The sequence below is a fragment of the Xiphophorus hellerii genome, chromosome 23, assembly GCF_003331165.1.
Source record: "Xiphophorus hellerii strain 12219 chromosome 23, Xiphophorus_hellerii-4.1, whole genome shotgun sequence".
Lineage (NCBI taxonomy): Eukaryota > Metazoa > Chordata > Actinopteri > Cyprinodontiformes > Poeciliidae > Xiphophorus > Xiphophorus hellerii.
The window spans coordinates 8861673-8889518 of NC_045694.1; the positions used below are offsets into that span (position 1 = coordinate 8861673).

General features: G+C 38.2%; 1 protein-coding gene and 1 long non-coding RNA gene across 2 annotated transcripts in view; one reads left to right on the plus strand and one right to left on the minus strand.

Moving 5' to 3' along the window:
* The window catches only part of apln (apelin), a 37685-nt gene extending 11603 nt beyond the window's left edge, over positions 1 to 26082 (plus strand). The window contains exons 2-3 of the mRNA XM_032554924.1: positions 14951 to 15117; positions 20956 to 26082. Of these exons, the coding sequence (XP_032410815.1) occupies positions 14951 to 15111 (161 nt within the window). The 3' untranslated portion in view covers positions 15112 to 15117; positions 20956 to 26082. The remainder of the gene's footprint in view (positions 1 to 14950; positions 15118 to 20955) is intronic.
* On the minus strand, positions 992 to 20028 carry LOC116714384 (uncharacterized). The gene is made up of 3 exons (XR_004338049.1): positions 20017 to 20028; positions 19985 to 19986; positions 992 to 1180 (listed from the first exon to the last, which is right to left on the minus strand). It is a non-coding gene; the product is annotated as an uncharacterized LOC116714384 (long non-coding RNA).
* Positions 26083 to 27846: the final 1764 nt, after the last annotated feature.

Here is a 27846-nt window from a genome sequence, read left to right on the forward strand (position 1 = left end):
TCCTCCTTTCTTTCCTCAAGAAGATTTCAATTACTCTGTTGTGCAGATTATCCGTGTTTCAGGTCCATGCAGTTCCTTTTCTATCGCCAGTCGGAGCTAATGCTGCCCTGTCGTATTTCTGCACAAGTTTTAATTCGCTTAAGGGCTGAGATTGTCCCTTCAACAGAAACCATCGTGCCCCCGAAATGAAAGTTCCTGCTTGCCCAAAGAAATGACCATCTATCAGTCTTTTTAAGATTTCCCTATTTTTCTTCACCTTTTCGTTGCGGAGCTCCGTCTCCCTGCTCGCTCAGCTGTAGATCCACTCTGGTTCCCCCAACAGGTTTGGAAAGCGCCGTTGCTTGTAAGTGTCCGGCGGTGCTTTGATGCCTCGTTGCTGCCTTGGTTAGGCAACTCAAATTTACAAACCCAATGTGGCTCCAAACACCACGTCGATCAGTGGCAAATAACAAGCACTCCCAGCAGTATAATGTGCAGCGTTCCTCGGAGCCTGTGAGCCAGGAGTACCGCTCGTTAGTAGACTGAAAGTGGCGGACAAATCCTTTTCCCGGTTGTGACAGGCTCGCTAGCTCCGGAGTTGCCCGACCTTGCTTAACAATGTCCAGCTTTTCTTGAAAAGTCCGTCTTGAAAATAGCTTTGACAGTAAATCTCCAACCAAATCCATTTCTTCTCCTCCTTCACCCATTGTGGGTTGACAAACCAGCTATTAAATCAACACAACAATATCTTTGCTTGCGCATGCTCGCTACAGATGCAGTTTGCTAGCTCTCGCTAGTACACTCTTTGACTATCCAATCAGAGCGTGTGAATACGCTGACGTTACGCCTACTAGAGGGCCTTGGTGTCGCCAACTCAAAATCTGATTGGTTGAAGCAACAGTTTGATGGACATTTATTTTATGCTACAGGGCCCGCAGGAACTGATTGTGAAGGCCTCCAGGCAGATTTATTTGACCCTGGCAACAAATAGTGGCTGAAATCTGATTGGCTAAATGCTTAAATATGAAAATACACGTCTGGAAGCAGCGCAACCAGGGGGCTAGCAATGAGAGGAAGCGGACAGACCATTTGGATTTATTTAATACGTATTCATGGACAAAATATAATTAACATCAGTCTGTGATTCTGATATTTTTAGGCCAGCAGAGAAGGCCTTGCAGGCCCTGACGGCCCACCACTGCTTCCAGGGGTAGATTATTTTACTTATGGGAAGAATATTTTCTAATAAATGAAATAATCTGCCAGTGGACTAAGTATTTTTTTAATAAATAAGAAATTAATTGACCAAAAACAAGCTTATATAGTTTGTTAAAAATTACTGGATCAACAATTACTTGGTAAGATTTAGTGTTTTTGCAGTGTAAATTTCTCCTCCCTACTGGTTTCTTCAGAGAATAACCGAACATGTTGATGCTCATCATCTGGTTTTAAAAAACGCCAGTACCTCTGCTCTTATGTTCCTCTGCCACAGTCTTCCTCATCTTCCTCACTCCTGGGTCCCTTCAGTAACAACAGAAATCATCCATTGATGAAATCATACATTATTCATCCAAATCGCTCTGCCTTTGATCACAAAAGTTATTTCCCTTTGGAGATTATTTCACACTTTCAGACGCTGGTCAATCCAACCATCAGCCTCTAAATAATAGCATGGCTCTCCCCACATGCTGCTTCCGGGATCAGGATGGGGCCCCACGCTGGGTCCCTCTGTCTCACTCAGGCCCCTGAACACAAACAGATGTTTGTAAAAATAGAAGAGCTAAACAATATAAGGAATTCATAAACATGCCTCCGGATCAGGAAAACAGTTTATCCTCTCCCTCTGGGCAAAGCGGTCCAATAAAAAAAAAATCTGAACTTCAGCTCACCTGCAGCTCAACCAGTCAGTGAAAGTCTTCAAAAATGTATTTCCTCAGTAAATATGTGTGACGAATTTGGTTATCGTGTTTCATTGCGCTGGATTGACCCAGAAAACGTGCTGCACACGTTTTTATGTGTGCAGCACGTTAAAGGAAAACACAGTAATGCAAAACAAGTGTGTCATTACAAAAAGGTAAAATCCTGTAAATCTGTTTAAAAAGTACAAGGACAAAAAAATATCCTTAATAAAACACTAGAAATGTAAGGAAAATGTTCACTTTGCAGTGCCTTTTTATCATTTTCTCTATATCCAAGCATCGAATAACATTTTGTTTTCTCATTTTGTAGCATTATTTCTGTTAAATTAGCTTCTTTACTAATAGTTTTGTCTGGTAAATCAGCTTCTGTAAAGCTTCTCAACATATGGAGAGGCCATGTCATAATTTAATGTTACAGTTTCACCGATGTCTGAGAAAAACTTTAAATCAGTGCGTTGTAACCAGACCTGTCATGGCAGCAAATTTTGTCGTAATCATTGCAATAAACTATAATATTGTTGTTTTGACACTATTTCAATATATTGATAATGGCATAAAAATGCAAGTTCCCTGTTTGAAAGACCAATAAACTGTAATTTTGTAAAGAATACTTAACATGGGAACTAGAAGATATATTGAATATCCAAACACCAAGAACAATAAAATGGAAATAAAAACTAAAAAAACTGAAAATATTAATAAAATAAAATAAAATGGAAATTATTGATCTCATTTTAATTTATCATGTGATTAATTTATTATTGCAACAAGCTTAGTTGTAACAAGCAAAGACAAAACAACAATAAAGTGATACCTAAATATAATTAACTAATATAGATAACTAATTTAGCTGGACGATAAATTGTCCCAGAAGTTATTGCGATAAACAATAATATTGTTGTTTTGAGACCATTTTCAAACAATATAATGATAATGGTGTAATAACACAAGAAAACATTGTCAAAGATCAATAAACTTTAAATTCTGATTAATATTCAACACTGGACCTGGAAGACATTTTAAATGTGCAAAATAAATAAACAAAACAAAAACAACAAATGAATTAATTAAGTCTGTGCAAAGCAAAATTATCTTTTACAAAAGGCTAAAACACCAGAATGAAAACTTTTACCATCCAGTTTTCAGTAGAAAGAGAAAAACAATAAATCACGCAAATGGAAATGATTGAGGTCACTTAAATTTATCAAGTGATTAATTTGATAAATTGTTTGTTTTATGTATTGATTATTGCGACAGGCCTCGCTGTAGATTACATGCCTCTTCCTGAGGTTAATATCTGCTTCATGAGTTTCTCTTTGATAACTAAGTTCGGTTAAGAAACATAGAAACTGACTCAATGCAGGAACTTTTTCCTTTAAATGTTCCGTATTTTCTTCAGATGAAACCGTCTGCCTCACATTTTTAAAAGCTGCAGTGAAACCTGCTCTGCTGTGGCTTTCAGTTTCTCTCTTTCTGCTACATGTCTAATGGAGGAAGACATGCAGATTCACAGCAGGGGCGACGCAGGTGAGGGAGGGGCCTGGTTTGCACTGCTGATGTGTGTCCATGGAAACGGATGGTTGGAGGATCCCTTTGCCCTTGACGTTGCGGTCTCTGGAGATCAGGGCAGCGGTTGGTATCGTTACCTACCGCCTGCATCGTACGGGTGACGCTGTTATCGGAAACAGCAGACCCAGCATCTCCCCTGCTCCTATAGCCGCCGATGATCCAGTGGAAAGTTGGGAGGAAAAACCTCCCTAAGGAGGCGTTTTGTGTTTGTGTCTCTGATTGTTGACCATATTCCAGCCGAAAAATTGTACAAGACTTTAACCTGTTCTATAAAGTATCCTAAATTCTGAAAAAATAACGATATATGCGTATATTTCACACAATATGCAAAAAATGTTATGTGACACAGAGAGGGGTTATAGTTTAAGATGATAAGAAAATAAAACAAAATAATGTATTAGAGAAACCAAAAATAGTTTTTGTTTATTAGTGAGTAAAGAAGGTTTATGTATTGGATTAAATCAGGGGTGAAAACTCATTTTCACTCTGGGCCGTATCAAAAATCTGAATGTTCTTAAAGGGCCCGGTTGTGCCAGGATGTATTGATAAACCAATCAAACTGTTAAAATGTCAATAAACAGCTCTTCCTCCAAGACTTTGGCCAACTTTGAGAAAATCTGGAGTAAAATCAGAAAGAAAATGTGGAGATTTGTTGATTTTGTGAGAATTTTGCAGATTGTGAAAAACTGGAAGGACTTATTGGCGTAATTTGGAATCTAAAGGGCCACATAAAAAGCTACAGTGGGCCAGATTTGGCCCCTGGGCCTTGAGTTTGACACATACGGATTAAATAATGAGTTTTAAAAAATCTACACCAACTTAAAAAACTGTTTAAAATGGAGCTTATTGGGAAACATTTGTATGGGATGGGTGTCTCTAAGACCAAATAACAACAAGTGGCAAAGTTTTAGCTTAAAAACTTTTAGCTTTAGTTTTTAGCTTGGTTCAAATTCTGTAATAATAAAAATCTCCTATAAATCACCTTTTGCTGTCCAGTTATTAATCAGTTAATCTAAAAAAAATAGAAATTCTAATGAATGAACCCTTATTCTATCAATTTTCTGGCAATTAATCAATTACTCTGTTGATTAATCGATTATTCTGTCGGTTAATTGATTATTCTCTCTTTTGTTCTGGTGATTAATTGATCAGAAAATAGCTAACAGATTAGCCTTATACTTGTGTGTTGACATCAAGTCAGGCAGAAAAAGGCTAAAATTTTCACAAGTTGATGTTAGAAGTATTTTTTGGTTGAAGGTTCATCCTTTGCTACAAATGATCAAGCGTTCACCGAAGGACTGCTCTGTTGTTGCATTTAGGCAATAGAATGTTTATTTTCTTATCTGGAGTTGAATTATTAGTTTATTTTCATATTTTAATGAATTTCTAATATTGCATAAAGCTGCAAAGTGTGATGACTTTTTATATGATTAATCAATTAATCAACTACTACTTTGATTACTCATCAGAGTAATTGATAGAATAATGGGTTACTAATATAATCGTTACACATTTAAAGTCAAAAAGTAGATCTTGTGAAAATGTAAGACTTCTCAACACGTCTTATGATAAAAAAGTAAAAGTGAAAACGTTGTGGTTTCCCACTCAGATGGATATATGGTTTTCTTTTTCTGGTCATTTTCAGTAGGTAGCAACCCACAGTAACCTTGTAGCCACAAATTCACCTCTTGAGCTGGAGTGAGATTGTGAATAAACCAAGAGGCAGTCAAGTGGTGAGGGGAGTCGCAGGCTTCATTAACTGCTGCAGGCAGGCCCTTTGAACTCACAGAGCTCTGATCATGGCGGAGCATGCTGTCTCACACCTCATCATTTCATACAGTCTCTAATTCAGGGCCGTACAGCACTGAACTTCACAGACTCAGAAGGACATCTGTGGAAAGTCAGAAGCCTCAGGGCCGCCCGGTTTGTTTTTAATTAGTTTTGAACCTTCAGAGAGTGCGGGGGGTAACTTCCAGAGCCGGGTTTGGAAGGGGTTCAGCTCAAAAGCTTTCAGTAATGGGAGTAACTTTTCATGCATTTTGGTTTCCTCGACGGATTTTGGTGTAGACAAAGCCAGCCTTCAGCTCAACCACAGGCCTAGCATTATCACGCAACAACAATGATGCATATCAAACAGTCCGCAGCAGGAATAAAAAGAAAAGTGCTTGTGACCAAAATAGCCCCCATCCCCTCGTCGTGCCTGCAGGAGCACTCAGACGCAGAGTGAAGTGGCCCGCAGAGGAGCCCGAAGACGTCACCGAGCACAGACGGCCGATCGCACGTTCTGACTGTGTGCAGAGGAAAAACTGCAAACTGAGAACCTGGTCGATATCAGCTGACACTGTCAGACTCTTTGCTCCAAACTGAGCACCATTCACAACGGCTGCCATGGCAACCAGGCCTGAAAGTCAGCAAGCGATCGGTACCAGTTTCTACCGAGGCCCAGACTGGCTGGTGGGAGAGCAATATGCGGCATTGCTATGGCTGCAGCTAACGATTAATTTAGCTATCAATTATATTATAATTTATTCTGACAGTTAATGTATCAATTATTCTGACAATTAATCGATTATCCTACAGATTATTCTGACGGTTAATCGATTATCCTGACAACCAATTATCTCTAGTCTGAGGATTATTCTGATGATTATTCCGTCAATCAAATATTCTCTCTATTGTTCTGGTGATTAATCATTTATTCAGGCAATTAATTGATTATTTTGATGATTAATTGATTATCATGTTGATTATTTTGGCACATCCTGTAGATTTTTCATTTAAGCCTCTTTTATACAATATTAGAAATACGTTAAAAGGTGAAAATAAATAATTTGATTCAAAACAAGAAAAGAAGTTAATTAATCGATTACTAAATTAGATGACGATTATTTCAATTCATTGTGATTAATCTGATTAATCATGATTAATCCTCATTTTTCAGCTCCACTATGAGCTGAAATAATGAACCAGTGAGAACATTAAAATAAGTTACAACAAGAATATACTATATTGGCATAAACAAATCAAATAAAGATATCAATTACAACTTTTATAGATCAAAACAGAAATGAACAACAAAGCACAGCTTCCTTGGCACAAACCCGTCCATATGTGCAGGATGAATGTGTGGGGAGGCCGTCAGGCACCAAACAAATCCACTGTGTGATGCTGCAGCACTAATGGGGCTTATGCTATGTTAAAAGAATGTTTGGCTCTGTTTCTGGCACATTTTACACACTTCATCCTTGGCTTAATAGCCCTGATCCCTTAATGTGCTTATGCAGCATGAACATCTCCACTCTTAACACGATTCTGTCTGGATGTGTGGGTTAGTATGTCTGAGGTAATGCTGTGCTAAAGTAGTGCATTAGCTGAAGCTACTCCTCTCCTTTTAGTGAATGAAGGAGGAAGGCACATGACAGCGAGCCTGCATCTCCAACGTCATGGCAAAACACCATAGCTACACTCACCAGGGAACTAACTCTTCCTCTCTTCCACTGACGAGTTCACATCCACACTATCAGCTCTTCCATGCAGAAACGGTTAACTCTAGATTATTACTGTATTACTACTGATTTTATATAATTCTGTGCAACAAGAATATATGGATTTTTAAAGGCAATCTGCACATTTTTGTAATTCCATGTGGGTCTCAGACGCTACAAAAAAACTGCCTCTTTTTTAACATTAGGTTCATGTTTTTTTGGTGTCTGGAAAATTTGCCGTTTCAAAAACCTCCACAATGCTGAGTCATAATTGACGCGGGATTGCGCCGTTACCTAACAACCAAATTGGTGTTCCAGCATGTTTGGTCAGCTGGTTTTAGCGTTGTGTGTGTTGTACAATGGCTGCTGGAATAGTCAAGTGTTTTGTTGTCCTGAAGTTCAGAAACAACTTTCCGCATTTTGTAGGTTGTGTAGGAGGCTCCACTTCTGCTTTTCAAACATGCAGAGTTGGATAATTGCGCATTTGTTTGCAGCCACTTTCACGTGCAAGTGTGAACTTTGTATTGGGGGCGTGACCAGCTTATTTAGATTTAAAGACAAGATGCCTTAAAAGAAGTCATTCTGAAATCAGGCTGACTAAAATCTCATCATCTAAGAATGATTTTGTGGAATAAAATATAATAAAAATGTTTTTTATCGCCCACAGACCTATCCTGACCTGTTCAAGGAAGCATGATAAGTCACCTTTAATATTGGTATTTTGACGGTTAAGGAGAAAAAAAATATTCTTTTTCATAAAGAAGTTTTATTAAAAGTTTATAACGTCTAGATGGCGCTCTTCATTTTGCAAAAATCTTGATAAGTTGGTCCATAACAGTGAAGCTAACAGCTAAGACAAAAGCAGCTTTCTGCTATCATTAAACAACAAACTCATGGTGCAGAAAAATCATGGTGTTTTTGGCTAGTATGACTTCATGAATCGTTGTCTTAGTTTATTATTTGGGGGTTTTTTTATTCAACAGAAGGCAGTAATTATTTACTCGGGTAATAGACGCATGAAGCGGTCCACCTTTAATTATGTTCCTGTGGGAAACGTACTGAAAACTGAGGCCACAAAGTATTTCCTGTCAGAATAACAACTTGATAGTAAAGAAAGGTGGTGTACAAATGAATAAAAGCTTTTGACTGTTATCAGACTCTAACTTGAAATGACCTGCTTATAAACCTTTGACAGAAACTCAGGAATATTCCTTTAATTAAAAAAAAACTACAAAGATCTGGTAAGAAAACAATGTGACAGAGCTGTAATTTGCCTCGTTTCACATATCCAACAATAAACATTTAACAAGTTTATTGTCCTTATTATATAAAGAAAACATCATAGACTGTTGGGGAAATTCCAAAGGCATTTTTACTTAAAACCAAAAGGGCTTTTTAGGTGCATAATTAAAGGAGATTTGAAGTTTGATTCTGTGGCGTTTTTTAAGCAGTCAGTATGTTACCTGCACCAGAAAACTAATTCACTGAACTTAGTTTGTTGTAAGTGTTGAGCTAATACTGGGTTAAAAATGGCCAATTCGGGTGTGCCGTGGTGGCGTAGTGGTTAGCGCGACCCATATTTGGAGGCCTTGAGTCCTCGACGCGGCCGTCGCGGGTTCGAGACCTGACAACATTTGCCGCATGTCTTCCCCCGTCTCCTTCCCCGTTTCCTGACAGCCTACTGTCATATAAGGGACACTAGAGCCCACAAAAGACCCCCTGGAGGGGTAAAAAAAAAAAAAAAATGGCCAATTCAATGTATATTTCTGCAACTACACTGCAAAAACTAAATATTTATTGTCTAGTTACTAGTGCAAATAGCTTATTGCTCTTAAAATAAGAAAACTAACTTACAAGTAATTTTACAGAAACATATAGGAGCTTGTTTAAAGTCAATAATTTCTTAATGTTGATGAAAAAGTGCTAGTTCCAACCAGAACCAGAACTTTTTCATCAACATTAAGAAATTATTGACTTTAAACAAAATACACCAAATTGGTTGGTAAGATTTTGTGTTTGTGAAGTGTATTCATCCATTTTGGTTTTCAGTTGTTTTTTTATGCCATTTAAATAAAAACAAAACAATATATTTCTATTCTTGTGGGGGTCTTAGAGCTCAGTGAACATCCATACAAAATGCAGCCAGAAGCAGAACGAAGAGGTGTCAGATAAGAGATATAACAACTGTGAAAATAACCCACAGAGGAGAGATTAGATTTGAAAAGCTCCGCCGACCATGAAAGTGAACTATGAGATTGCACGCCGCAGATTCTTGATGAGTTTGATGAGAGATGAGCAACAAGAGAAGAACAAACTCAGAGCAACAAATCAATTTGCACCGACGAAGAAAATTAAACCAAGCGGGGGTGAAATCTGTGTTGGTCATTCTTCAAACTCTGCATGTTTGACACTTGATGTTTTCTGATGAATGTGAGCGTTTGTTGCTGTAGTTTGACTTCCAGACGAGCACGGTTTAATCTGTTAGAAAACCCATTACCCTGCCGCTCCATTTACGCACATTTATCACGGCAGCGGCGGCGGTTTTGGCAGCCAATTCTTATAAATCAGGTTTGCAACTATCAATAAGCGTCTCCTGCTCGTTGGAGGCGCTGCGTTTCCATATCGACACACAGCTGTGATATATATTTTGCTCTCGGTAGCCATCAGGGCAACTTGGCGATGAACCAAACGCCTGGACGGACAAGCAGAGGATGTATGTCTCTCTAGGCTCCAGTGATGGAGCCTGCATTTCTATTTTTACAAGGCCACAACAAGACGGAGAGGCGGCCATTTAAAGAAGACATCATAACATATTTCACCTCAGGAGTTGGCAAAACTAGGACGAGGAATCGGGAAGCGGCCATTCATCATTAGCATGAGGAACAGCCAGTTTCTGACATTATCAACTAATCGTTTTTACCTCTCCACACATGCACACGCCTACTCTTCTTATTTTCAAAGCAGCGGAGGTAATGATAGTAGCAGTGGCAGCGATAACAAAGCATTCCTGAAATTCCCCTTTTATTAAACTTTAATGAGAGAATTACCAAGCAAGGGAAGATGTGCTGAGTTCTGATGGAAAGGGGGCAAGTGGGGGCTTGAAGGTCACCAGAGATGGTGGAGAGATGCTGACTGTGATGGGACACGTGTTATCCAGCAGCCGCTTTGCTGTTTGACCAAAGCAACACAAACATGGAGATCTCTCATGGGGAAAGATCAGACACGATAGGACAGAGACTGGATCTTATTTCAGATTGTGGAGATGTTTATCGAGACTTTGGACAGAGATAAATGAGATTTTTCCTTCAGCAAAGTGATATTTTACTTTGTTGTATTGTAGTTTCTCAACTCAAAGCAGTTTTTTTTTAAATTTACTGTAAATGATAATATTTTATACTTTATTTTTGGAAAAATGTTAACTAATTTGGTTTGGTTCACTATTGTCACTATTTGTCATGTTAATGTGTTATAAAAGTATTTTGTTGATCCTTAAAGTTTGTCCAAAGTCTGTATTGGTCAAAATAACTCAAAGGAATAACGACAAAAACACCTTAAAGTCAGAAGAGGATTAGAGGAACTCAAGAAATTTTTACTTTCTTTCTCATAATTCTGACAGAAAAAGTCATAATTTCAACCAAAAAAGAAAGAAAAAAAAAATTTCTGAGGAAAAGTCAAAGTTCTGTTGAACAAAGTCAATAGTGAGACAAAAAGCCAGAATTCTGTAAAAAATAAAAATAAAAAATTTTAAAAAGTCGATATTCTGAGAAAAGAAAACATCAAAATTTTGAGAAAAACAATTACCGGTTCTGAATTTTGAGGGTAAAAAGTCCAAATTCTATAGAATAAAAAAATCTGAAAGGTCAAACTAAAGAAAACAAAAGTCAATTCTGAGACGAGACAAAACTGATAATTATGAGTAAAACAAAAGTCAGAATCCTGAGGAAAGTCAAACGTCTAATCCTGAGAAGTTTGATCACATCAATCAGTATTGGTGATAATTACTAATCCCTGTATTTACTTTGTATCAGAAGATCGATACCAAAAATACAATATGGTGCTGTGTGACAGAGCAAGGCTTCACTAATCATTTTAATTGTTTTGTAACATTTTAAACGGTCTTTAGTAGCTTGGCTAGCATTACAAAAACATTATCCATGTATACATTTCAGGAGAATATAGATCCTTACTGTAGCTTACAGATTTATAAAACATTTCCATCCATGCCTCCATGTTCGATCTATATCTCCTCCACTATAGAGGAGTCGAGATAAAAAACTACCCGTCAACAACTCTGATATCCTTTCCCCACAGAGAGTTAATCTATACCACTGGTGTTATCGCCGAGGCTGGCTTATTTTTAGAAGCTTTCATTACACTTTTCCCTGCGTGGCCAGATAGGACAGGCTGAGATTTGTCAGGAGGATCGCGGGATGCTCCCCCTGAATCCCCGGTGAGGAGCTTCGGCTGACAGCTTGCAATGACAGGAGACATCTAAATTGTCTCATTATGGAGCCGGACTGTGACAGGCTGAGCCACCCGGAGAGGAAAAACAGGCGAGTTTGTGTGAGCCGCGGCGCAATTACTTCTACAAACTCGCACTGCGGTGTGTACGTGTTGCTGTCTTTAGAGTGGAGGGTAACCTAAACACCGGTAATGTGCAGCAGGGTATCGGGTGTGTTTTCGACCAAATTGCTTTCCTGAATGGTCCAGCGATGTCTGCAGCCCCGTCTGAAACTCGTTACGTCCAAAGTTTTTCATTTTAATGCTTTTCACAAGGAAATTAAATGGGTTGGCGGTAACCGTTATCAGTTAATGAGATAATCTAAAGCTGATTGATCTTATCAATCGACTAACGATTAATTGATAAGCGGCTATTTTCTTAAAAACTGAAGTTTTCGCTTTTATCAAGAGGGCTGACTATCTGCACGAACTATGTCAGAGGGACATTTATTCTTCAGCTCCAACACAAAGTAACACATTCAAGAATAACAAGAATCCCTCTAAAACAGACACCTACAGTTTAACTCCAACTTGAAGCTCTCGCAGAAGCAGTGTTTTGGTCAGATGAGACAAATATTTATTGATTTGGTCACAATGTTAATATAAAGGATAAAGCTTTTTAACCTACGGACACTTTACCAGCTACCAAGCACGGCGGTGGTAGCTTCATGCTGGGGGTTTGTTTTGCTGTCACTGGAAGAATGAAAACTACGTCCAAAATGTTCAACTATCATGAACAGAATTTTGTGTTATAGCTGGAAAATGATGTCAAACTGGGGCTTAAATGGATAAAGCAAACATTAACTTTTTAGAATGACAGCCTCAGCCGTAAGTAAATATATGAACTATTTAAAAAAACAATGTAACTAACCTTTTAAAGGTGAGAGGTCAAATATCCAGCATGATTTTTACCAGAAACTTGTCCAAAACACAGCTTCTCTGCAACTTGTAAGGGTTTGTTTAACCAAATATTAATGGGATGAATGCATTTATTCAGGCCTGTATGTATACTTTTGACTAATTCAACATTTGGACTAATTTCAATCCTTGCATACTTTAAATTTTAAATCCTTAAGGAAATGTTCAGTTTCATCTTTGCACATGAAAGTAGTTACTTTCTACAGGTAAAATTTCTAAATAAACTAGTTTGTTTTCTTCATTCTTGTGTGTCTGTGTGCTCTGCATCTGAATGAAGAGGCGTTTTTATGGGCACATCAGGAGAAACACAACCCCCAGTGATACTCCCAGCTTCTCCTTTTTACCATTCAGGCTCCAGGACCTGAAAGAAATGCGCTGAATTCCTCCAGGATGTGTGAACGTCCGTTTCACTGCATCTGTGGAACAATAACAAGGGGATAATGCACAGATTACTGCTCCAAGGGTCAAAGATATGCTTTAGATGTGGAAATATGCTGCAAATTAATTAGCCCACTGTTGGCTATAGCTGAGTAATTTGGTCACGGAAGAAGATTAGTGTGGAAATGCAACTTAAGATGTCTGGCATTTCAGGGATATAAGCTGAAAATATTCTGGCTGTCTGATTCAATCATTATTATTTAAACACTGAGACTTGAAGTGCTTGAGTTGAATAAAAATCTTCATGAAGCCACAACTGGATGATATTAATTAATAAAAACTCCAGAAAAATGTTTTTGAATTCTGCTCTTAAAGAAAGTTTTTTTGTTTAAATGAACTAGTTAAAAAAAAGAGATGAATTGTTCTTTTAAGAGTATTTATTACCAAAACTGCCTCAACTCACACCAAGTCATGAGAAAAGTCTTAAGGAAAGTGCAAACCTAGCATCATTTTGGCTTTTCTAAGCTCCTCAGCAAACTTTTCACCTTTTAGAGTCTCGCAGTTGACCGGCAGACTTGTCTTAAGCTTTGTCCTCACTCAGGCCGCTGTAGAGCCAAAGACGGTCGTTCCCTGGGGAATTCTAAAAATGGCGCCCGCCGCTCCGAGGGGAGGAATGTCATGACCTCATGTGAATAATGTCAATCAGCTTTGTGACTGGAGATGCAGGAAGTAAAGGCACTGAGGGAAGATTGTCTCAAAATAAAAGAAGAAATTTAAGAAAAAAGAAGTTTCCTTCTCCAGTTCAGGTGTCAGTGACCCTATCAAAACATAAGTTTGTGAGGAAATGGCCCAGTCAAAGTCCAGACCCAAAACCAGTTGATGGTAACACTGTATTTGAAGACATGACACTTTCATAAACATGAAAGAGTCTTTATAAATGTTTATGACTGTTGTCATGAAGTGTAATTTGGTACATAATGACATTTTTAATGCAGATTTGCATTAAAAGTTACATTAAAGCTCCATTAAAAGTGAAAATTTTGCATTATTTGGTAAATAATAATACTTTTAAAGCAAAGTTGCATTTAAAAAGTCCATTAAAATGGTCAGCTTTGCATTAAGAGTGTCATTATTTACCAAATGACAATGCTCATAAACATTCACAAAGACTCCTTCATGTTTATGACAGGTGTAACGTCAGGCTTATGCACGGCCCTTCAAATAGTGTCACCAAGATTTGTTATTGCTCATAGATGATCTCATTTCAACCTGACTAAACTTTAGCTAGTTTTGTGACAAATGACGTCGAAAGCTTGAAGAGAAACTCCAAAAGCTAAAAGTGAGAGAGTTTAATAGAATTGCCTGCCACACTTTCCAGATTTTAAGGTGTTTAAATTTTTTGAAAACATGTTAATTCCACAATTATTCACTCCTTTGCGTTAGGTCATCACATAAAATCTCAACTTGTAGGAGTCAAAACGTGAAAACACTGTAGCTCAACTGCTGAAGACACATATTCATCACTTTGCACATAATATTCAATGTTTTTCTAAAGGTGAGAGTTAAAGAAATGAAGTGAAAATGAAATGAACTCCTCCGCTGCCTTGGCTCAAATGTCACTCAACTTATAAAATGGATGTAGCATAAAAGATCACACATAAATGCCAGAAAATGAGCTGAACAAACAGAAGGGGAGTGTGGCGGCATGTTGGGTGGACCAAACCCAGGGGAAAGAAAGAGCTTAAGGAGATCAGGCCTCACTTATTGAGAGACGACCGAGAACATCTGGGTCCACTCTGAAGACGTGTAAACGAGGGAAATCCACACTGTCTCAGCGCGATTACGCTCATCTCTGAGCATGGGAAGCTCCTTTGCTGGGTTTGGTGTGTCGAGGATTTTGTAAACTCCAGGCAGAGTGATGGTGACATGAAACATGAGGGGTTTAGGTTTCTCGCCTTGGTATCTGCTGCACTGACCTGATGCGCCTGCAGTGCTGATGGGTGGGCTCCAAGGGGCCCACACACACTCTGACACACACCCATTCATTCTTGTCTCTTGTGTCCTCATCCATTAGCAGTATGATCCCTTTTAGGGTCTTGCTTCAAGCACCAATGTTCCCACTAATACCCTCGCTGTCAAAAAGTTGGGTAACTCTACCTTTTTTGGTTGTCTGATTGATTCCTTGGTGTGTGTGTCCTCCAGGTCCCATGGCCTCCACGGAGCATGGCAGAGGGCTGGAAGAGGCAGCTACAGTGAGAAAAATGGCCCAGCAGAACCCAGTGAGAGGCGGTCAGACCCACAGACCAGCCAAGAGAAGACGCCCACGGCCCCGTCTTTCCCACAAGGGGCCAATGCCGTTCTAGAGCAAGGTCAGTGTCTCCTACGGCTGGGCAATATGACCAAAATATTAAATACTGGATTTTTTATTACTATATCAGAGGACTGGACAATAGTCAATAGCAATATACTGTATGTTGCGATAGAGACATGATCAATATAAATAAATAATACGTTTGATAGAATATTCACTGAGCTCCAATCCAGAACCGCACAGCATTCTGGGAGATGTATGCAGAGGAAACGCTTTAGACTCAACCTCTCACTGCTAGCTAAGCAACGCTGGTGGAATCAACTAACTAACTCACTCTTTGGTAACCTAGCAACTCATTCATTCTTTGGTTACCTAGCAACGAGCTGCTGAATAACTAGCACAGAAGCGGCTGAATATTCCACGACTGTGCCTCATAACGGCTTGAAAATAAAAAACAACGGCGAAGAGAAACAACAGGAAAGGTCACACCACCAGTATGGCAGCATTTCAGATATTAAAAAAAATAATAATAATAATCAATAATTATTGATATCAACTGATATGAAATGCAGTTCAGTCCTACTAGATTATAATATATTTTACCATATTTTTAAATAACCTCCAATGTTATTTTAAACAATGTATTATGTACAATGACACTGGTGTACTAACAGACCAATCATGTTTATTGAATTTAAATTCAAAATTAGAATAAATGTAACTGTACTTATTGTAACCACCACTTGCACACAGATGTTAGAGTTTGTGTTGCATAAACATTTGGAGTTAATTAGATGTAAAAAGCTAAATTATTTGAATGACAATTTATACTCAACTGCAACATTTTTGAAATAATGCACATTTAGGAGTATTTTTACTACACTATGCATTTTACTTTTACTTGAATAATTTTAATGAATAAAATTAGCCAAGTAATTTTATTCATTAAAATTACTTGAGCTAATTGTAATCACTACTCTTACTTGGGTAAATATTCTACCAACTGTGAGTAACGTCACTGAATTAAGAACAAGCTTGTTTAAACCAGAGGTTCTCCAGACACAGTGAATCAGTTTCATACTGAATGAAACTGATTTGGAAAAATGTTGCTTTTGTCTGATTTTGCTATGTTGTAATTTAATTGTTTTTATTAATTATTTTTATTTTTTGTCTTTAAAATACCTACATTTCCTCTTAACTTTATATTTTGATGCAGCTAATGATGTAATTTTTGAATATTAAATGATTTATATCATTTAATATCAGGATTTGAGAAGCAGTTTTACCAAATACCTTTTTACTCTTACTTGATGGCCACTTTTGACTTTTACTTGAATAAAAATAAGTTAAAGTATTGTTGCTCTTCCTTTAGTATAATTTTTGAGTTTTCACCGCTGCTTGATAGTTACGATAAACATTTTAATCATCGTAAATAGAAAAGCTTATGATACAATCAAATAGATTCAATACATCGCCCAGCCCAAACTTTCGCCACCAATAAAAAGTAAATAAAATAGAGTATCGTAGAAGAAAATGACATTTTTTACCCTCTAGTGGAGTCTTTTAAAAAAACAATATGCCTGCCGCTGCTGTGTTTACCCAGAAGACCCATCTTCTGTAGAGTCTGACTCAGATATTTCTCCAGAGGATGTCAAAAGAAACACTTCCAGAAATATTAAAACATAAGTGCTGACTACATTGGCCAGAAAACAACTTACAGCAGGAAACTGTGAAAACAATGTGACTTAAAGTGCCTGAAACACTCAGTCGGCAGAATCAGGTCTGATGCATTTGATGAAAACTAAGATCAAACTTCTTCTGTGGGATGTTATTGTTGGATCCAGACTTCAGGCTGCTGGACCAAACCTACCAGCTTGAACATCTGCCCAGAACAACTGCAGCTTATTTAAATCTCAGTTATTCTTGTAAATCTTACCTCCAGGGCCGTTTGGCAGGGATAAATCTTTACTCTAGATCTGATTAAGTAAATAAAAGCATTTTCTCCAAATATAATAATTTTGAAGAGATATGTATCCAGGTTCTTGGAAATAAATTTTAACTTGATGTCAACTAAAAGTAAGTTTTGTGTGAAATCTCCCTCGTATTGAAACTTGTCTGTCAACTTTTCACTTCTTTATTGTTTAATAATTAACATAAATAAATTAGGATTGTCTGAAGCTTCACTGTGAAACTAAAATACTTGACTACAAATCCGCAGAATCTTAGGTTCAGACCTCTAATGTCACTGAAAACCAACAGCAGCATGTCCACACGTCTCTTTCAGACAATACTAGACAGGCAAACCTGACGAGACATAATATCCCAGCAGGAGGTGCCGACCACTCAACACTGACCTGCAGAGGTCCTGCATAAATTACACTAGTGAGAGGAGTCTGCAACCCAAAGGCTGTTAATCAGTTTGAAAAAACAGGATCAAAGCAAAGCGCCCAGAGCTGTTTTACAATCTATAACAAATTATGAATAATCAATTGTTACCGTAGTTTTTTAAGAAGCTTTTGAAATCACTCTGGCTTTAAAGACGAGACTCCAGGGACTCGTAACAAAGATGAAAACAATGAAGGCAAAAGCAGGGTAGTAGCACTTGAAGGGCTGCCTCTGCCAATGAGAAGTGAGAATCCTTTCAGAGCGCTGAGTGTTTGGAGTTCGACTCGGTGCCAGAATGCTGAGCACATAATAAACGGGAGCTTCAGAAAGCTGCGAAGCTCTAAAACTGAACGGCTCAGTGAGTCACAATGCTGTCTCTGCAAACAGCACTTAAACCACAATACACCGGAGAGTTTTGTTGTTGTTGACTCCACTGACTCGGCTCCTCATACTTTTGGTTTGCAGCTCACCTGACTCATGAGGAAGCTGATTTCCGCTTTGTGTTGGAATCAGATGGTGCACCAATAAACAAATCTTTTCACAATTGCACAAAACTTACTTTTTGGGGTATTTTATAACTTTACATACATAACTTTATAAATAAAACATATTGTTGGTCCAAATTTGTGCAAAAAAGGCCTAGTTTTGTCCTAGTTCACAGCTTTTAGACCTTCCACAATGACTTCTTATTCATTTTAGCTAGAAATTATAGTGATCTAGCAAATGTTTTAAAATAAAAACATATTTCAAAATGCAGATTTTAGTCGTTTTAACAGAAAAATTTCAGTTACATTGAATTTTTCACAATAAAATAACACTAAAAGTACCAGTGATATTTCTTATACCTATTTTTTTGTTTGTGCTTTTGGTTCTACACCGTTTTCCATAAATAAAACAATATAGAACAATTTATACTTCTTCTATATAATAAACAATAGCGTGACAGATGTCGATAAGAGGAAATGTTAGCCACCAGTTTAGCAGTACTTAAGATATTTAAAACAAAAATATAATCAATAATTAATGATATTGTTATTGTTAATTAATGAACCCGTTTAGTAGGTTTTGGAAACCTACTAAACGGTTTAGTAGGTTTTGGAAACCTACTAAACGGTTTAGCTGCTTTCGTTTAGCGGTTTAGCCCTACCAAACCACTAAACAAAAAATTAGCTCTGCAATTAGCACATTAGTGGACGTGAGCCCACTAGTGATACTTAACAATAATAATTGTCATGTAACATTTATTGGTCCAAATACGTTTAATTTAGATGGACTGATGGCATAAAATGTCCCTTTGGCTTGTAGAAGCTGCAAACTGAGAATATAAAGTCTTCACCAGGCCAGACAGCTAGCATCAATTTGTCTCCCTTTCTGCAACATCAGCTTGAAAGGCTCTGTTCTTCCTCATGCTTTCCCTCTTCTCGTCTTCGATTTGAGCCGACGGTGGGAAAAGAACCGCCCCTGGGATCTGCCGTAGATGCATTTCGTTTGATCAAAGCAAGACTTCAGCGGAAAGAGACAGAGTTGAGCCGTCACTGACCTAAACATAATTACAACAGTGTTTACACGAAGATAAAAAAAAACAATGATTCCCCTGAGGTTGTCCATCCTTCACCCTTGTGCTATTTAGCAGCATCACCCCATTTTGGATTCAAAGACAGCTCATCTTTTATTCTCTATGACACCTGAGGCAATGTCAGATTTTTCACCGTTACACTTTCCAGATGTGAGCAGCTCTGAGAAGAAATACTGCGACCCGGGTCAGCCTCTCTAAGCATCCAAGTAGAGTTGGATTAAAACAACTTTTGGCTCTTAAGACATGCCAGTGATAGTATATGAGACAACAGGATATTAAAGACTTAAAGCCAGAGGCGATTTGTGGAAACCTCCAGTGGCCTCTAGTGTGAGAAAACTCTATAAGTGACTCTTTCAAGGAGTTTCCCATCAAAACAAAGGGAGCAGGTCTGTGTCTCCTTCCAAACACTCACTTTATGATGTAGTAAGCCTACATCACAGATCTTAAAGCACAAAGAGCAACAAATGACAACATGGCTGGGTTGAGATATGCTATAGATTCATTTATGTAGCATTGCATGTCAACAGAAAATGTTGAATTGAAAGAACAAAAGGCTGTTATCAGCGAAAGAATCATACAAAGGAGAGGAGGACATAAAATACAACAGAACATAAAAGATTTTTGTTTTGTGGTTATGATCCTCCATCCAGAGTCTATTATAATGGCTGGCTTGTGTTTCACAGCATGATATGCAATTGTTTTTCTTACTCCCGCTGCAATTTCCAATCAAAGACTGTGAAATCGGGTCGGGACATGTCTAAGGTAGTCTTCTAGATGTGCAAGATAATGTCAGAACTAACACGGACGAAGCTTTGGCAGAAACCCACAGATATTCAGACTTATCAGAGAGGATATTGAATTGGACATACACAGAGCAAATTATCTTATGTAGTCTGGTAGCTGTATTCTCCGTTATCTGTTGTCACTTTGATAATAATAACCAGAGATCCACCCTGAAGTAAACAACTAACAGGAGAGTAGATAAGCTTTCATTACATTCAACAACACTGGTCCAGTAACAACGGCAGATGCACGTCTCTGCGGTAGAAACTACAGAAACAGGAGATTCCAGGAACAGTCAATAAAAATATGGAGGTTCTGGTTAAAATGAAAACATAAACAAGTTCATGTTTTTCTGTGTCTATAACCCGTTTCGGAAACCTCCAGAATGTAACATTTCAAATCAGGAAGCCCAGCCTGTTACCTAGCAACCCCAATGGAGCTCCGCTCATCACCTAGCAACCCAAGCTGAGCTCCAGAACGTTTGGTCAGCTGGTTTAACCACTGTATGCTGCTGGAAAAGAGTTTTGTTGATGGTAGTAACCACTTTCTGCGTTCTTGTTGCTTGTGCTAAAGGCTTTACTTTTGTATGAGTGAATAAATGTGCATTTGTTTGCAGCCACTAAAGTTACTCACAGTGGGTAGGATGTCCAGAAATTTACTCAAGTAAGAGTAGCGATATTTCATAATAAAATTATCAAAGTAAAAGTAAACAGTACAACGCAGTAGCTGAAACACAGAGTTAAATCTAGACTATAAACCCACCTGTTAAAATTTGCTTTTGAACCATAATAAATGAAACACTGACCACCATATTTTATTTATATGATTTTGGTGATGGCACTCATGAAAACGTAGTGCTTATTAAATGAGTGTTTTCTTTATTACTTTGTGATTTTTAACTGCCTTGCTGCTGGAATGTGCTGTATAAATAAACTTGAACTTGATTACATCTTTTTCAAAAAGTTAGTCAAGAAAATGTAAGTCAAATCTGCTAAAATCTCATTATTCAAGAATCATTTTGTGAAAAAATATGTTTTTTTTTTTATCTCCCATACACCTATCCTAACCCGTTCAATGGGTCACCAGTGAAAGTTGTTAAAACAAACGTTTCTGATGTATTTTCCCGCCTCTTTTTGTTTCTCTGTGTTGCAGGCACTGCCTTGAGCGCCCTCCCCCAGGTTCTGATTTCTATGCTCTTCCTTCGCCTTGGGGGGCCTTGCAAAGAAGGGCCTGCGCTTGCCCAGCCTGAAGAGTGATGTCCATAGCACCTGCTGGTTCTCCAAGCAACTCTGTCCACCTAAAAATCAGGACAAGCCGCTCACCCTCGGCTCCAGGAGGAATAGGGGGGCGTTGAAAAGGGGGTGGGAGGTATTGAGCCTGAGCTACCAGACTCTATTTCTCTGTCTCTTTATCTTACTCCCTCCTTACTGATATATCTCTGTCTTTTTTCAATTTGCTTAATAGAGGCCAATCATAGCAATCTTTCCGAGTGTCTCACACTCTTTGCATGACATGTGGTGGAGAGGGAGCCCCGTCAAAAGAGTCTTAAAGCTTCTGTCACTCCTCCAGGACGTGGTTTTCGCATGTCTCAGATCCAAAGTCCCATCAGTCGCTGATTTCATCGCTGTGTAGCTACTTAAACGAGCAGATGAGCGGGTCTGATCGTGCAGAGGAAGTAACCTAATTTTCGTTGTGATTCTCTGGAGCTGAAGGTTTAGCGTTGAAAGGAGTAATAATCATCACTTAATTACGATTATTAATGGTGCTTTGTATCTTTTAATGTCAGTTTGTCCACATGCAACGTAAACTAAAACAAGAGCACATGCCATTAGGACAACTTCACGTTCCCTCGCTCATTCCGAAGCTGTTTGGGTGTTTCTGAGTTCATTAACACCTCGGGGGGAACGGAGCGGCTTTCAGGCTCAAGGTTACTGTCCCACCTTGAAGGAGTCCTCTTACCCCTACCCTGACCCCCGACCCCCAGCCTTCTCGCCACACCGCTGCCCCCAAGCAGCTGCTCTTCACGACTGTTACCCGGCGCTGGCGGCCCGCTCCGACCCACGGGCCGCCTCGCCCCTTAAGGAAGTGCCAAATAACAACCTTCTCCACAATGCTGCCAGGAACGGAGGAACGAAAAAGTCAGAGAGAAACGCATTACCTCTTGTTTGAAGTCTCGATACACTGACACGTTTATGCTTTCTCTTTGTTTTGTTCATTTTAACTTCAGCTCTTTGTTAATCCGCCGCCGCGATCAGCCTACCACTAGTGCTCTAGTTTAATATTCAGCATACGAACAGAAAAAGCTATGCCTTTCCATTTTACTGGAATACATTTCTATTTTTTTCTGTTTTAGTTTTATTTCCTTTTTTCTCAGGGTGCTGTGATAGAGGCTTGTACTTTAGCAGGCTGTTATGTGCATTTACTCAAGACAAACATACAAACTCATATGAGCGTATTTTCATATACTGTATCTTTACTCTCCCTGTATGTATCCTCTAGTTTAATCACTATGTTATTGGAGAGTTATTCACGTCTTTTCTTGAGCTCCCTGCGTTATGTTGGATGCAGTTGCCTTTCTAATCAGCCCGTCCGCTGCACAGGTGGTGGCGGATTTGATCGTCATGCCCATTAAATCCTAAACTTAATCTTTCGTAGATGTCCACATTTAGTCAGAGCTCATTGTTAAATTGGCTCAGACTGGAAGCACATCATTTTAACTTCAGTCCCCCTGCTGATTCAGGCTGTAATCATATCGCATATTGGGAACTTGATAATCCTTGTTGCGTGTTGGACATGCAGAACTCTAATTTAGTTAGTCAAATCAGTTTCAAGAACATAATCTAATTAATCTACAGTGGGTGTGCACAACTCTGTTGCACTGCCTGGTTTTCCACCTTTACTGTGATAAATATCCTGCAGAATTCAACATGAAAAAACAAATCTGTTAGGAGTGAAATGATTAATCATGAATCAATTATTTGAATAATCATCAATTAATTTACTAATCAATTAACTTCGTTTTACAGACTCAATAAAACGTGAAAATAAAAGCAGAAATTAATCCAAAACTACAAAAAATATTGACATTTTCCATTAAAGATTAAAAAAAATACATTTGTCTGTAAATAGGTTCTGCCCAAAACTCCTAAGGTGGGAATTTGTTTCACCTGGTTCAAATTCTGTAAAAAATAGATATATATTAAGCATCTTTTGCTATCCAATTATTAATTATAAAAATAATCAACAGAGCAGCTATACACTGTATCAAAAGTTACTACTGGCAGAAATGACAAAGCAAAAACCAGGAAGTAGTTGGAAGATGAAGTTGCGGCAAGTTTTTTAATGACTTACCGCATTAATAAACTAATGAGGTGTGATTTTAATTGTGTTTTTTATTCAATCTTCAACGACATGAATAGCTGAGTGTCATCAGCACAACAGTGGAGGCTGATTCCACAGTTCCTGATGACTCCACCAAGCAGCAAATATGTACAAATTAACAAGTAGGGGACCTAGAATAGAGCCTTGGGGGACGCCTTAGTTAGCATCGAAGAACATGTATCCATACTGACCATAATAGTTCTATCTGTGACATAGGAGCTGAACCACCGAAGAACAGCGCCAGAAAACCCAACCAGATGCTGTAATCTATTTAAATGGAAACAATACAACTGCAAAATTGCAAAAAAAATCAGCAGAATATCAACAAGATTTTGCACACATTAGTAATGCAAACACAGCTAGTGCTGTCCCATATTTTGCCCAATTACTGATGATGATGTTGTAATGATCTTCTCTTCTCTTGACTGAAACTGTTGTACAAAGATATTTTGTTAACTCTCTGCAAACAATGGGGTCAGCTCAGCGATTTAAATGAGAAACTACTGGAAACATCCAAAATAGGAAACTTGCACTTCATTTCAAGTTAATCAGATTCCCTTAAATTGTTTGCCAAATATGAACTCAAATACGGTGAATGCTGAAAACAAATCACACTCACCCTCTCCAAACGGATTTATTTGTTTTTAGCGATAAAATTGTACAGGACATACCTTTCACAATAAAGATGGAACAATTTTTAAAAGGATAAATTACTTTACAAAAACCCAGCATGTCAACACGGGAGTGGACACTTTTATAAAGGCGCATTACATTTCCAGCACTTTTTCCCTCTCGCCATGTCTCATGCAAATATTAAAAATAAAAACGCAGAATCTTCTCAGCCCCGGCATGAGAAGCTTTTATTAAGAGAGCATCTAAAAGCACAGTGGTATCCCAGCCAAGCTCACCTTGATTAAAAATGCATTAAATCCTAGGGCACTGTGAAGTGTAATAATTTCAGTTCTGCCATCATTTTTTATACCCTCACAGACAGAGATGTAGATTTCGTGACGGCTTTGCTCAGGAGGTCTCGTGTGTTTTTGGAGGGAAGAATATAGGAAGTAAACGAGCTGGGGACGAAGGTTCAAAGCCGCAGGAGTTGGGAAGGCAAAGGGGCTCGAGTCAATATCCCTCTTCTCTCCCTCCCCGCCTCAGAAGTTATTGTTACTGAGCCGAGCAACGTCTGTCTCCGCACTGTTCTTCATGAATGTATCCTCACCATCTGCACCAGCCATGCTGCCCTCGCAGAGACCGGAGCAAACCGATGTTTATGTAAGGAAGCCCCTTTTTAATCTCATCATCAAATGCCAAATATCCCACAGATTCAAAGCTTCTGGCGTCAAATAGTCCCAACAAATAGACGTGGCTTTGCTCAAAGACTTCTCTGTATGGGTTTGCAAGGCTGCACTTTTTGCAATTCCATTATGCTGCTGGAAAAAATACACCCTGAAAACAAGAGTCTCTCGCTATGGAATGGTTTTCCAGTGTGTTGTGACAATTTCCTTTCATCTGATTCTTGTCTAGCTGGTTGTCCAAAGCTTACTTTTTTGAATACAGTGTGACAAGCTGTACCTTTTGTGGATGTAACAAAATAGAGAAGTAGTCTGCAGAACAATATGTCGTGGACACGTGAAAGCTTTCAGGCGTTCTTTTCTCGTAGACCATAGCTCACCGCCCTCCCCTGCACATCAGGTTTAATGGAAGGACAAGCATGTCCAGGCTAAAACTGAAAGGCTAAACCAATACATTATGCTCGGGGAGCAAAAACCATTTTCCTTAATGGTCTTTTCCAGCTAGGCTTACACAAGAGAAACTATTCCTATCCTCTCAATGTTCCCCTCTCTCTCTGTGACCATCACAAGGCCTGAGTAATGTTTTCTATGCACTTGTTAGCATGTGTTCCTGGTAGAAAAACCCTTATTCTGTTCCGTTTATGTTTATTTTTGTCCAAATGCATTTGGCAGGGAGTGTGTAAGGATGAGATGTAGATATGTGTCGCAGGTGGAGATAAGAAATGAATAGAAAGCAGGTTTTAAACATCAGCTCAGTCACTGAGGTAGTTACGGCCCCTAAAAAGTCAAAAAAATATATTTTTTGTTTCTTTTTTAATTCTTCTTGTATTGAAATTGTTTTTATATCCATCACTGACTGCAGAAATGGAAGCAGAGCTACCGACGCTACACATTCCATGATTTTCCCCTCTGAATCCTTTATCCCGTCAAACTGTATCATGTTGGCCTTCAAAGTGGGAGTCTGCAGGATCGAGTGGCTGATATTTAATCCAACAAATAGAGACTTTTTTTTCCACTGGCTGGGCAATCCAAAGGATAACTAGATTCCAAGTCCCATGAGGAAAGCCGATGATCAGTCATTATCTCGAAGCCTCAAAATGAGACTTCCTACACCCAGAATAGCACAGGCCCCTCCTGCCTCGATGGCGACACATTCTCCATCCACTGTGTCTGAGAGCAGTCAGTCACATTCAGAACAATCGTAGGAGAAATGCAGTCTGTAGGTTTATCACAACAGTGTTACTAGATCTCAAGCAGATACCGTTTGAAAGACAATGTATTACTCCTTAAACTTATATTCTGTTCATGGTGTGTGCTCATATTACTCACCAGGCCAAATGTACAGTCCCTGTCTCTGTTTTGATGTTGAACTGGGCAAAAATAAATGACATGAATAAATACATAAAACAAGTGTATCAGAAATGGTTGAATACTGTGTACATATTTGAACTTTTGGTTTCTAATTTATAAAAGATAAGCTTTAGCTCTTGGAGTACTTATTTTATTTTTTCCTTTCATGCGTAGCTTTGTGTTTTTATTTTCTATTTCTGTAAAGTGTGTAAATATATCTTTATGATAATAAGTAATATTAAAAATCTTATTTTAAGAAATAGGCCTGTCTTGTGTCTTCTTTTACCATTTAAAATTAAATTAAGCTTAGAACTGGTTCTTTTAACACCAGCACACAATTTTGTGAGCTAGCTGTTGCAAAATACATGTGGCTAAAACAAGCTAGCTGTTACAAAATACAGGTGGCTAAATAAGCTAGCTGTGTCAAAATACAGGTGGCTAAATAAGCTAGCTGTGTCAAAATACAGGTGGCTAAATACGCTAGCTGTTACAAAATACAGGTGGCTAAATAAGCTAGCTGTGTCAAACTACAGGTGGCTAAATAAGCTAGCTGTGGCAAGATACAGGTGGCTAAAATAAGCTAGCTGTGGCAAAATACATGTGGCTAAAATAAGCTAGCTGTGGCAAAATACATGTGGCTAAAATAAGCTAGCTGTGTCAAAATACATGTGGCTAAAATAAGCTAGCTGTGTCAAAATACAGGTGGCTAAATAAGCTAGCTGTGTCAAAATATCCTGCAGAATTCAACATGAAAAAACAAATCTGTTAGGAGTGAAATGATTAATTATGAATCGATTATTTAAATAATCGTCAACTAATTTACTAATCATGTGGTAAATGATTAGTAAATCATTTACCACAAAAAAGGTGGCTAAATAAGCTAGCTGTGTCAAAATACAGGTGGCTAAATTAAACTGAATGCGGCAAAATACAGGTGGCTAAATAAGCTAGCTGTGGCAAAATACAGGTGGCTAAATAAGCTAGCTGTGGCAAAATACAGGTGGCTAAATAAGCTAGCTGTGGCAAGATACAGGTGGCTAAATAAGCTAGCTGCGGCAAAATACAGGTGGCTAAATAAGCTAGCTGTGTCAAAATACAGGTGGCTAAATAAGCTAGCTGTGGCAAGACACAGGTGGCTAAATAAGCTAGCTGTGGCAAAATACATGTGGCTAAAATAAGCTAGCTGTGGCAAAATACAGGTGGGTAAAATAAACTAAATGCAGCAAAATACAGGTGGCTACAATAAAAAACAGGCTTGAAGTGAAAGGAGAAAATGAGTAAAACAGCTTAAGAGGAAATTATGGATAAAACCGTAAAGGTCACACTACATATTTGGCAGTATTTCAGATATTTAAAACAAAATAAATGAATAATAAATGTCTATATTGACTGATATGAAACAGTTTTTGATACGTTCTGCAGGCTTCAGTTTGAGTTTTGTTCTGTAGATGCACCTCATGCCAAAAGAGTCAAATCCAAGAAATAAACGTAGAACAACACATTGGCTGCTGAACATGGAGAAATAATTACAGTCTGCTTAGATTCAATAAACTGTTCTGGTTTCCAATTCATTACACAGTTCAGAGAATAAATAAAGAAAAATTTCTTATTAAGAACCGGGTGAGCAAAATCGATGTAACCAGAGGTGGGCAGAGTACCCAAAAATTATTCTAAACTAAAAGTAGCACTACTTCAGCATATTTTGAATCAACAAGAAGTAAAAATTATTTGGTAAAAAGTCTGTGCAAGTACTGAGTAATTTAATCAAATTACCAATCATTTAATATTTAATAATTACATCATCAGATGGACCAAAATATAAAGATAAGTGGAAATTTTGGTATTTTAAGGACCAAAATGACAATAATTCATAAAATTAACAAAATCGGGCAAATCAGTTTCTTTCAATAAAAAACTTGTGAAACTATAATAAAAACTGCAGGTGTTTATGGTGAATCTTTGGTTAAAATGTGTATTCTTCATTCAATGGGTGGAAAATCCAGACATTTTACTTAAGTAG